Source organism: Mobula hypostoma, chromosome 8 (assembly GCF_963921235.1).
Source record: "Mobula hypostoma chromosome 8, sMobHyp1.1, whole genome shotgun sequence".
Classification (NCBI taxonomy): Eukaryota; Metazoa; Chordata; class Chondrichthyes; order Myliobatiformes; family Myliobatidae; genus Mobula; species Mobula hypostoma.
In genome coordinates this window covers 58,647,122-58,660,495 of record NC_086104.1, presented here as the reverse complement: position 1 = coordinate 58,660,495, position 13,374 = coordinate 58,647,122, and the positions used below count along the sequence as shown (strand labels likewise).

The 13,374-nt window shown below is 38.9% G+C and overlaps 1 protein-coding gene across 3 annotated transcripts in view; it reads right to left on the bottom strand.

Moving 5' to 3' along the window:
- LOC134350562 (coiled-coil domain-containing protein 85A-like) overlaps positions 1 to 13,374 on the bottom strand; it is a 533,159-nt gene that overhangs the window by 445,416 nt on the left and 74,369 nt on the right. Inside the window, exon 2 of one of the 3 annotated variants that reach the window (XM_063055929.1) lies at positions 11,981 to 13,066. The exons of the other annotated variants lie outside the window; for them this stretch is intronic. Coding sequence (XP_062911999.1) covers positions 13,041 to 13,066 — 26 coding nt within the window. The 3' untranslated portion in view covers positions 11,981 to 13,040. Of the gene's footprint in view, positions 1 to 11,980; positions 13,067 to 13,374 lie in introns of those variants that run through there. 3 annotated transcript variants of the gene reach the window in all.

Sequence of the window (13,374 nt, the reverse complement as noted above, 5' to 3'; positions counted from 1 at the left end):
TGACCTCACTACTTGTTTGCCTTATTTCCATAGACTCCATGCCAGTTTCCTTAGTAAATACAGACGCAAAAAACCCATTGAAGATCCCCCCCATTTCTTTTGATTCCATACATGGCCGACCACTCTGGTATTCAAGAGGACCAATTTTATCCCTTACTATCCTTTCGCTCTTAATATACCCTTCAAAGATCTTTGGATTATCCTTCACCTTGACTGCCAAAGCAACCTCATGTTTTCTTTTAGCCCTCCTGATTTCTTTCTTAAGTATTTTTTGAACTTTTTATACTCCTCAAGCACCTTATTTGCTCCCTGTTTTTGGTAGGGTGGAGGTTGTAGTTCAAAAGTAAAGATGACTAGCAACCTTGTCAACGTTTCTTTTTGACGTCTCCACGTTAACCTGCGAAGGCACAGAGTTCCCATTTTGTTATATATCTGCCACACCCAGACGTCAAAAACAATTGAAGCAATGACTCCTAAAGGTAACAGATGTTTTAAAATCTCCTGCCATAGTCAATCGAGTGCAGCCAAGCGTGGGCTGTTTGTAGATATTTAAAATAACAAGCTTTTATTTTTGTAGAATTGTGAAGAAAACCCAGAATTCACAATGTTGGCAACCACAACTGTGATTAAGAAATACCAATCCTCACAGTCCTACAAGAAAACTGGCAGACTTCCCAGTAGAGCATTGCACACTTACTCCTCAGCCTCGTATCAAAGTCAGAAATATAAAAAGAGGCAGCTTCAGCTCATGTGCTTCCATGTTGAAGATGGTATTTGCCATAAATGAAGCAAGTGTTACATAGATCTGTGGCCAGCAATTTGCTGGAAACTACAGGAATTGATAGTGCTTTCATAGCTGATCTCCTGGTCCATATGCTCATCATCCCACAAATCAAACTAATCTTGTTTGCGTCTTTTGCATTCCACTTCATCTTTTCACCACAATTTCAATGCAATGCTCTTCTCCTCCTGGGTAGCCAAATACTGAAATTTTATCAAATAAATAAAGAAGGGACATTTTATGTGTTAATTTGATTATCTGATTATGACTTCTTCTTTCAGCGTTCCAACAGGATGTGATATTATAGCAGCACTGCCAGACATATTTATTATTAAATCAGTGACATACTAAACATTCCATAACTATTACGTAAAAGAGCTTAAAATTATTTTTGGAAAATTATGTATTAGAAATATTATTTATTTGAATGTCATCCAGCTGATAGATACAAACCTCATTAAGGATCATAAAAGCCACTTCGGCACTGGAAAAGGTGCAAATGAAATGCTATTTCTATAAAACATCAATCTCACTGTACCATGAGCCTTTGTACATAATCCATTTAAAATGTCCATAATTTGATGGTATGTGTGGAGGACATTATAGGATAACATTTACTAAATTGTAAAGATAGATGATTGATGGTGTAAGTTAGGATTAATGTGACATTCCTGAAAACTTATTGAATAAATGAATTGTCAGTTACAAGGGAAACTGAACGGCATTCTGACAAATATTGCATTAACTACACAAGCAAATAAGTTTCAGAACACCTACCATGAGAGTAACATCAGCTATGTATTCTACAAAAGCTCTGCATTACATAAGATGACTTCTGTTCTGAGAATCATATTCTTACTAAAGCCAATGCTACCAGCAAAACTCTGACACCAACTTCACTGCATTGAACTCTGCAGACGTCCAACTCTCAACTACCCAAAGATATTTTACATGCTCAGCTCGGTCAGTGCGGTCATTGTTTAAAATTTGCACTTACACTTGCTGGTCCTGTTCCAACATCTTGAAAACAATTATGTAGAAACCTCTTGTAGTGGGGAAGGGGATAAGGGAGTGGAAACAAACTGGGCAGCTAAATAAACCTGCCACACTTTTAAAACAAAACCTGCCACCTTACCTGTGCATGTGTGAAAAATGAGAGATGGAAAATATTAAAATTGGGAAAAATTGCTGTTCTGGTCACAATTTGTGTTCATGTGTTTTTTTCCTCACATAAGTTCTAAAAGTGAGAATTGATTCTGTGTTCTGGAACATTCGGTAATAATTTCAGTAAGAGCAAACATCCGTTACCCACTCAGCTGTAACAGGTGGACCACCTATATTGTGGAGAGTTAAGATGTAAATCTGAGATTTTCCAGTATTTACACCAGAAGACCATAAGATATAGGAGCAGAATTAAGCCATTTGGCCCATCCAGTCTGCTCTTTCCTCTCAGCCCCAATCTCCTGCCTTCTTTCCATACCCCTTCATGCCCTGACTAATCAACAATCTATCAACCTCTGCCTTAAATATACATAAATAACTGGCCTCCAAATCTGACTGTGGCAAAGAATTCCATAGATTCACCACTCTCTGACTAAAGAAATTACTCATCTCTATTCTAAAACCCACCTCCATTCTGAGGCTGTGTACTCTGGTCTTAGACTCTCCCACCATAGGAAACACCCTCTACACATCCACCCTATCAAGAACTTTCACTACTTGAAAGGCTTCAAGAGATCTCCCCTCATTCTTCTGAATTCCAGTGAATACAGGCCCAGAGCCATCAAACGCTCTTCATATGACAAGGCATTCAGTCCTGGAATCATTTTCGTGAACCTCCTTCGAATCCTCTCCAGTTTCAGGATATCCTTTTGAAGATAAGAGACCCAAAACTGCTCACAGTACTCCAAGTGAGGCCTCACTAGTGCTTTATATAGGTTCAACATTACATCCTTGCTTTTATATTCTTGTCCTCTTGAAATGAATGCTAACGTTGCATTTGCCTTCCTCAGCAAAGACTCAACTTGCAAATAAACCTTTTGGAAATCCTGTACAAGGACCCCCAAGTCCCCTTGCACCTCAGTTTTTCAAAGATTTTCTTTCCATTTAGAAAACAGTCAGCCCTTTCATTTCTTCTACAAAAGTAAGTCCTTCTGTAGCCTCTCTACTTACTCAAAACTACCTGCTCCTCAACCTACCTTCATATCACCTGCAAACTTTGCAACAAAAAGCCATCAATTCCATCATCCAAATCATGGACATATAATATATAAAAAATCGGTCCCAACCACAGACCCCTGTGGAACACCACTAGTCACTGGTAACCAGTCAGAAAGTGCTCCCTTTATTCCCACTCATTGCCTCCTGTCAATCAGCCACTGCCTTATCCATGCTAGAATCTTTCCTGTGATACCATGAGCTTGCAACTGGATAAACAGCCTCTTGTATGGCACTTTGTCAAAGGCTTCTGAAAATCCAAGTACACAACATCAACTAATTCTCCTTTGTCTACCCCTGCTTCTTACTTCTTCAAAGAATTCCAACTGATTTGTCGGGCAAGCATTTCCCTTGAGAAAATCACGCTAACTATGGCCTATTTTAACATGTGCCTCAAGTACCCTGAGACCTCATCCTTAATAATCGACTACAATATCTTCCCATCCACTGAGGTCAGACTAACTGGCCTATAATTTCCTTTCTTCTGCCCCTCTCTGTTCTTGAAGAGTGGAGTGACATTTGCAATTTTCCAGTCTTCTGGAAACATTCCAGAATCTAGTGATTCTTGAAAGATCATTAACAATGCCTCCAGGATTTCAGAGCTCTAGGATGTACACCATCTAGTCCAGGTGACTTATCTACCTTCAGACATTTCAGTTTTCCAAGAACTTTCTATTTAGTTATGGTAGCTTCACAGACTTCACGTACGCAACACCTGAAACTTCCGCCATACTTAGATTATGAGAACGCTCAGTCCTCTTTTATTGTCATTTAGAAATGCATACATGCATTAAGAAATGATACAATGTCTCTCCAGAGTGATTATCATAGAAAACAGGACAAACCAAAGACTAACACTGACAGAACCACCTAATTATAACATATAGTTACAGCAGTGCAAAGCAATGCCATAATTTGTTGAAGAACAAACCATGGGCACGGTAAATAAAGTCTCAAAAGTCCCCGAGTCAATCGACTCCCGAGTCCCCGATAGCAGGCAGCAAAAGGGAGGAACTCCCTGCCATAAACCTCCAGGCACCGTCAACTTGCCGATACCTTGGAAGCAACCAACCACAGCCAACTCTGAGTCCATCCATCCAAAAACTTCGAGCTTCCAACCAGCATCTCCGATACAGCCTCCCAAGCGCCATCCTCTGCCGAGTGCCTTTGACCTTGCCCCAGCCGCTGAAATACGCAAAGCCGAGGATTTTGGGGCCTTCTGCTCTGGAGATTCTGGTTACCACACAGTAGCAGCGGCAGCGAAGCGGGTATTTCAGAAGTTTTCCAGATGTTCCTCCGTAATTTCACGTCCGTCTCCATCAAATCAGAATTGTGCACGGTCCCCTACTTGACAGATAACAGACATCACCACCGAAGTGGCTGCGCGCGCTGCCGTTGCGCCGCCATCTTCTCCTTTATACTGCTAGTGTCTTCCACAGTGAAGACTAATGCAAAACACATGTTCAGTATGTCCACTATTTCGTTGTCTCCCATTACTACCTCTCCAGCATCGGTTTCCAGTGGTCCGATATGCACTCTCGCTTCTCTTTTACACTTCATGTATCTGAAGAAACATTCGGTATCCTCTTTACTATTATTGGCTAGCTTACTTTTGTATTCTACCTTTATCTTCTTAATGCCATTTTCAGTTGCCTCTGTTGGTTTTTAAAAGCTTCCCACTAATTTTTGCTCTATTATATGCCCTCTCTTTCACTTTTATGTTGGCTTTAACTTTTCTTGTTAGCCATGGCTGTGTCATCTTTCCTTTAGAATATTTCTTCCTCTTTGGGATGTATGTATCCTGTGTCTTCCAAATTGCTTCAAGAAATTCCAGCTTTTGCTGCTCTGCCAGTGTCTTTTCCAATCAATTCAGGCCAACTCCTCTCTCATGCCTCTGTAATTTCCTTTACTCTAAATTTTAGGGTGAATTCATTCTATCCACAATGATTCAACACTTTCCAACCCTAAGGCACCTCTTTCTAATGATTAGATTTAATTTTTTTTCAAAAGAGCAACACTGTCCCCTCTGCCCACCCACCTATTTTTTCAACACAATGTGTATCTTGGACATTAAGCTCCCAGCTATAATCTTTCAGCCATGATTCCAAGATGCCTACAACATTATACCTGCCAATCTTCAACTGTGCTGCAAGTTCATCTATCTTATTCCGTATACTGCATGCATTCAGGTACAACACCTTCTGTCCTGTATTCACCCTATCGATCTTTTTGCACCATATTCAACCTTTTGATTCTTAACTTTGTCTGAGGTCTTACCAATATCTGTCTCCACAATCTCTCCACTAACTGTTCTGGCATACTGGTTCCCATCCCCCTGCCATTCCAGTTTAAACCCTACCGTGCAGCATTAACAAACCTTCCCACTAGGATATTTGTCCCTTTCCAGTTCAGGAGCAAACAGTCCCTTCTGTACAGGTCCTACCTTCCTTGAAAGAAAGCCCAATGATCCAAAAGTATTATGCCCTCCTTCCAACACCAACTCCTTAGCTACATATTAAACTGTATAATCTTCCTAGTTCTAGCTGTGATGCAACCAGTCAGAATGCTCTCCACTATTCTTTTGTAGAAATGTGCATGAGCCTTTAGTGACATACCAAACATCCTCAAACTCCTAATGAAGTGGAGCTGTTTGTGTGCCTTCTTCGTGATTGCATCAATGTATTGGGTGCAAGATAGACCTTCTGAGATGCTCAGACACAGGAAATTGAAGTTGCTCAGTATAATTTTCTACGACCTTTCCTATATCATTTTAATTCTTTAAGTTTCAGCAATCTATTGATATGAGCTTTGAATGAACATAATGATTTAGTTCATGCAGCTGCCCGAGGAAGAGAATTCCAAAACCTGAGCACCCTCCTCATCGCAGTCCAGAGTTCTTGTTCCCATACTGTACGTCCTGGTCCTAGCACCCGCTGTCGGGGAAACACCTCACTGTTTCCAGTCTGTCAAGTCAGATTACAATTTTAACAATTTTATTGAGATCTCCTGTCACACTTCCAGACGTTAAAAATTATACTCCCTTATATTAGATCTCTCCTCAAATGACAAAATTCACTAGTCCAGTCAGTTTTCACTTCACATACACCCTGCTAGGTGCATTCTTACTCAGGTAAGAAGACCAAATTCTTTCACAATGCCTCTCATGCAATCTCATCAAGGCCTTACAACAACAAGATTTTATTAGTTCTTGAAGGAAACTCTCTCATAATAAAATCCAATATACCATTTGGCCTCTTTAGGTTTTCCGATACCTACATGTTGGCTTTGACATTGTTCATGCGCACTGATATCCCTTTGAATGATAACATTTCCCAGCTTTCTCACCATATAGTAAGTACTACACTACTTTTATAATCAGAATCAGTTTTACAATCACTGACATGTATGTCCTGAAATTTACTATTTTGTGCATGCAGTACTGTGAAGTTTCTTTACATCTTCCCCTGTACTCAAAATCTGACCTCATCTGGTATAATCAGCAAACCAGGAAATAAGATATTTAATTACTTCAGTCAAATTATTTCCCTTGATAATGAATAGGTGCAACATAAGTATTGATTCCTGCAGTACCTCGATAGGCTGGTGGATGGGAGTACAATATGTGGAAATTTTAGGTTATCATGTTTGATAAAAGCAACAGAAAAGAGGCATTGATCATGTGGATAGTCAGAGGCAATCCACACGATCAAATTCAGCCCAGGGCTAGCATGAGAGGGCACAGTTTTAAGGTGCTTGGAAGTAGGTACAGAGGAGATGTCAGGGGTAAGTTTTTTTACGCAGAGACTGGTGAGAGCGTGGAATGGGCTGCCGGCGATGATGGTGGAGGCGGATACAATACGGTCTTTTAAGAGACTCCTGGACAGGTACAGGGAGCTCAGAAAAATAGAGGGCTGTGGGTAACCCTAGGCAATTTCTAAGGTAAGGACATGTTCAGCACAGCTTTGTGGGCCTAAGGGCCTATATTGTGCTGTAGGTTTTCTATGTTTCTAAAAGGCAGAGATGTTGTCCTCTGAATTTATTTCCCGGTTTCCTGAAATCTCCATTTGGGTTCTACTAAGATCCATGCTACTTCTGCTCAAAAACTGACCTCCAAATGAGTGTGCAAATGTGAGAATGATAAAAATAATAATCTGATTTTGAAATAAGCAGGTTAAATGATAAGATTAAAGGAAATGCAGATTCAGATTCACAGACTTTAAGAATCAGAATCAGAATCAGGTTTATTATCACGTCACGCATGTGACGTGAAATTTGTCAACTTAGCAGCAGCAGTTCAATGCAATACATAATCTAGAAGAGCGAGAAAAAAAATAAAATAAAACATAATAATAAATAAGAAAATCAATTACGTATATTGAATCGATTTTTTAAAATGTGCAAAAACAGAAATACTGTATATTAAAAAAAAGTGAGGTAGTGTCTAAAGCTTCAATGTCCATTTAGGAATCGGATGGCAGAGGGGAAGAAGCTGTTCCTGAATCACTGAGTGTATGTCTTCAGGCTTCTGTATATCCTACCTGATGGTAAAAGTGAGAAAAGGTTATGCCCTGGGTGCTGGATATCCTTAATAATGGACGCTGCCTTTCTGAGACACTGCTCCCTAAAGATGTCCTGGGCACTTTATAGGCTGGTGCCCAAGATGGAGCTGACTAGATTTACAATCTTCTGCAGCTTCTTTCAGTCCTGTGCAATAGCCCCTCCATACCAGACGTGATGCAGCCTGTCAGAATGCTCTCCATGGTACAACTATAGTAGTTTTTGAGTGTATTTGTTGACAGGCCAAACCTCTTCAAACTCCTAATAAAGTATAGCCAGAGCAGCATCTTCAATGCATTTGACCTTAAAAAAATTAAAATCTGTTTCTTTCACAGTAAGTATATAACATAAATGGATTACAGTGAACTTCTATGGATTCTATGCTATCAGGTTAAGCAAAAAAAGATTGTATCTTCACTAAAATGTTGTCTAGAATGAGGACACAGATACAAAAATATTGGAAGCATTAAGTTGTAGCAACAAAAGAGAATGAAAGACAATCTGACGATTGGTTTGAAAGTAATGAGGGGAAGGGACAATAAATTTAAGGTCAGGTTTGAAAAGAGCACAGAGACATTGCATAAGCACAGTCATAATAAGAAACAATTATTGTAAAAACAGATTCATACAGCAAAACAGTTTCTTTTATTAAGTCTAGTGTATTCTTAGTTTTCTATTGTTTATTGATAACATATCAACTGTTCCAAAAATCAGTATCTACTATCTTGGTCTTCTTTTGGTAAAACCTTCTGAAACATCAATGGAATCTTAAGGTCTACAAACTATTCAGAAATTATAGCTTCTATTCCAATTAAGAGAAATCCTATGGATTCTATTTTTCATCTTCTATCATCTTTTCTACTATTTGCAAACACATATCTCTTTGATAGATAATTAAACAACCAGAATCTATAGGCTATATTTAACTTCTATTTAAAATTGCTTTGTTATTAAAACTTCACAATCTGAGCAAAAAATATTGGGATATATGCTTTAAATACAGGAATAGTCCCAAAATTAAGATGGTAGAGCCAACCTTTCTGTTCTCTGTATAGTACATGTCTAGAGTTGGATCAGACATTCTTCACCTGCTTGAATTGGTGTAGCTGCTACTGTACATAGACACTCAACATAATCCCGAACAAAGCAGTTCAATTCACTGGCTCTCTCCACCACCAGTATAATAAGACTATAGAGTACTGGTGTTCCATCAAAAACAGGGACTGCTTTTATTCTCATTTCCACTGATGGTCATACACATTTGGTGACTTCTTGAGAATATCTATTTATAATAGTGCAGAGAACATTACAAAATGTTAGCAGGTTCATGAGACGAATTAGTAAAATCGCTAAAACAAAACCAAATTACGCCAGGGCATTCAGCAGGCTGGGAAGCATTCATTGATAGAGAAAAAAGATCAAAGTCCTCAGATCATTGATCTAATTACAACGTCTTATGTACATTAAGGTGATATCCTAAATGTTGGTCAAAAAGGTAAATGTTAAACTGCAAATTAGAGGAAGCATGAAGTTAAAAGGAATTCAAGGGCTTAGATTGTTACTGTATAGAACCCCAGCTGTCAATGGTAGAGTGATTAAAAATGCGATATGATTATCTAAAATAGATCAACACAAGTCTGGTGGTGAGGGTAAGGCCAAAGAGAAATTTGAAAATATAGTGGAGAATTTAAATATTGATTCCCAGTTGCCATGTCAGTGAACACAAAATTTATTGGACTGATTGCAAATTAATAACAAGTTAAAATCACATTAAATTTGCAAAGAGTGGTAGAAGAAAAAGGTTAGAGTCTAAGCTTTGTCACATGTACCTCAAAACAGACAGTGAAATTTTGTTTGCATCAACCAATAGTCTGAGGATGTGCCGAGGACAGCCTGCCAGTGTCGCCATGCTTTCAGAGCCAACAGAGTATGCCCTCAACTGACTAACATGTACTTCCTTAGAATGCAGGAGGAAACCAGAGAACCCTGAAGAAATTCAAATGGTCACAGGGAGAACTTATAAACTCCTTAAAGACAGTAGTGTGAATTAAACCCCAATCACTGACATTGTAAAGAATTACTCTCGGTGTTACGCTAATCACTACACTGCTGTGCCAGCCCTCCACTACAGAGAATACACTCGAAATACTCAGTAGATCAGGCTGCTTGTACAGGGAGAGGAACAGAGTTAACATTTTAGTTCAAACACTGTCAAAACTGCAGAGGGAAGAGAAGCTTGTTAAGCTGCAGTGATTGCAGGGGTTAAGTTTATCGCCAACATCATCCCAGTTTTATCCTATTAGAGACATCTCCCTCCCCCATCCTCCCTACAGCTTAACAAACATCTCTCTCACTCACATTAGCGCTGTTTCTCTTCCCACAGATGCAGGCTGCCCACTGAATACTTCCAACACGTTCTGTTTTTTTATTCCAAGCAGGGTGAACCAGACATTCAGGGACTTCAGTAAATGGCTAAATTAACCTAGAGGCTGCAGATGTACAGCCACAGTTCCAATCAGAAACATATTTCATTAACTTATATTGTAACGAAGTCAATAGGCTTGCAGTGTTCATATCAGTCCCACTGGCAGCATGAAACAACAATTCAGAAACATGGCAACAATGTATCCATGTAGATGATGTTTGCCATGAATTTTCAAAAAAAAATTGTATTTCTTTTGATAAAATATCTTCTTTACATTTCCAGAAAAAAGGCGGACAATAGAACAAATTTCTGAAGGCTCCTACTCCAGTCATCTATGATACACTCTTTTATAGCACTTAATCACCTCAAAATACAGTACTTCTATAATTATATAAATTAAAGCTCTACCAATCAAACTTATATTTTCAAAAAGGTACAAGGCAGCTCTCAAATTGCAGTAATCTGCAATAGAGTGGTCAATAAGGGACTTCTACTTCCCATAAAATGGCTCTCTGCCTGGTATAATGCAGATTGAAGATGCCCAATATTTTGATTTTTTAATATGAGAGATGCAAAATACTGTAGGTAGAATCGATTTAAACTAGCAATATAGTTTACAGACAGAACTTTCAGATTATGTACTTGTGCTCAGAAGTTTGGTTATTTGTGTTCTCGCGTGTTCAAGTTGAGTGAACAATCAATAGATGTGCTCCAGTGTGGACCTGGGCTTTACAAGCATAGTAGCAAAAATGACAGTTCCTTGAAAGTTAAAGACGTGCTACTGATTATATCAGTTTATAGTATTACCGAAGATGAGTCAAATGGATCCTGCCTAAAACCAGCCAAGAGTTATCTTCAATGACAAAATACTGGCCTCCATGCCAACTGTTCATTAAACTATCAAGCTGGAAGAGAACATCGGTTCAGATTTCATCAACACTCCACTATCGAAAAACTAATGATCTATTAGTCAGCTGTAACTCAATGGGTAGCTTTCTTGTTTCCAAGTCAAGAGGTGTGGATTTAACCAGAGATTTGAGCAGAAGAATCTAAGATAACACTCGAGCATAAAAGTGAGGAAGTACAGCAAGATCAAAGGTATTGTCTTCCTGATAAGACATTAAACAGAGGACCAATTTGTCCTGTCTGGTAGATGTAAATGATCCCATGACTTGATTTTTAAAAATGAGCTCAGGAAATATCCCTGAGTCCTGGTTAATAACTTATTCTCCAAGAAAGTCATTAAATGCAGTTTTACATACTGCTGTTTGAGAGGAGATTGCTATCCGTAAACATTAATTTTGTTTTGGAAAGTACTTCTTTAGTTTTGTGATGCTCTAAATCCATATAAGATACAAAAAATACATCTTAATTAGTATAAGCACACTTGTGATAAGATCACTAAAGCTTTTTTCTAGAAACACACCACTGGCATAAAGAATTGATGGCTGTGAAATGGTTTTGACCTGAAACAGTAATAATTCCTTTTCTCTACAAACATGCTGCACCACCCACTGAGTTCCTCCAGCAGACTGGTTGTTGCTGATAGTTGTGGTCTGATGGCACATTTGCTCGGGCTTTGTGGAAGCAGATTTGTTTTGAATTTTCTCTGTGTTGCATAAATGATCATGTGCAATGCAATTATGTCATCTGTGACATCGTGAAGGGTGATTGACATGCAATGCTCACATACTCTCAGTGGCTACTTTATTAGGTGCACATGTACACCTTCTTGTTAATGCAAATATCTACTCAGCCAGTTTTTAGTTCCCTAAAAATACCAATGCCTGTTGACAGAGTAGTGAAGTTTGTAAATACCCAAAGCTTGGTGGAAGGGTGATCATGTGGGTGCATGCATAAAGGCTACAGAGAGATTTTGACAAGTTGACAGAATAGGCAGGTGTATGCCAGATACAGTGTAACATGGATAAATGTTAGGTAAATTGGCAGATGACACAAAGGTTAGAGGTGTTGTAGATAGTGTAGAAGGTTGTCATAGACTACAGTGGGATACAGACAGTGTCGTGTGTTTAATACTTCTGTAATAGTAACCTGTTAAAACAGAGATGTTCAAACTAAAATAAAACACAACGAAGAATGGTCAATTTTTTTTATAGCCCCACACGTGCAGAGACAGTTGAGTTAAAAAAAGCAGCACAGCACATGTACTTCAGAAGGGAAAAGGCAGTAAACAGAAGAGTTTAGTGTTCATAATCACAATCAAAAGGAAGGGGAGTCCATTTCAGCATACATGGCTGAATTGAATCGATCATCAGAGCATTGTCAGTTTGGTAATGGGCTGAACGATGCACTGAGAGATTGTTTAGTTTGTGGAATCTTAAAAGAAAGCAATCTAAAACGGCTCCTAACCAAAGGAAAACTTACATTCAAAAGGAGTAGTTTCAATGGAAACTGCAGAGAGAGATGCAACTGAGTTGCAGTCAGGAATGAAAGTGCATGGGAACAAAACTGCAACATCTAAACAGAAACCAACCTAGCAAACAAATTGCGTTACTATTGTGGCAGGGGCTCACATACACCAAACAAATGCGGTTTTAAAGGGGAAACTTGAAGAAAATACAACAAAGTCGGTCACATACAAAGAGCACTTTGGGCTGACAAAAATAAATGGTCTGCACAGAGAAAAGAAAAAGATAAAAAGTCAAATTGCATTTTCAAAAAGACCACTCGTCTGCATGCTGTTGATGAAAAATCTGATAATAAGTGATACCAAACTGTGTAGCCTTGAGATTTACAGTGTGAAAATTAACAAAGACAAGCAAATGGCTTATAGCAAAATGGAATTAGACACTGGTTCAACTGTTTCAGTCATTGCACAAGATGAGCTTGAGAGGCATTTCAAAGATACTGAACTGAAGCCTGCAGATATCCAACTAAGAACTTATACTAGACAAAAGATAGCTCTTGTGGGAATAACATCCATAACAGTGAAATACAACAACCAACAAAATACATTGAGCAGTATGTGGTAAACACAGGAGGACCAGCATTGTGAGGCCGTGATTGTCTAAGACAGCTACAACTTGATTGGAGATCCATCTACCCTGTGGTATGCCACATCTCTCCTGCAATAAAGCCATACAAAAGCAAATTAAGAATGGTACTGGATGATGCCACAACTGTCTCTATGTCAAACATCATGAACTATTCCCCAACAGAGGACAAACAGGTGTTGGTGGCAACCTCTGCACCTTTGGTTGGAAAGCATACTCAACCAAGGATGACAATGTTGCTCAGAGGAATCGTGACAGTAATGAAAGCAGTGGTCAGATTACCACAGATTACCACAGTAGGCTACACATCTGAGAAAGTTTCTGATATGTTAATCAGGCAATTACTTGCAAAATGTGACTTGGTTTTAAACTGGAACAGT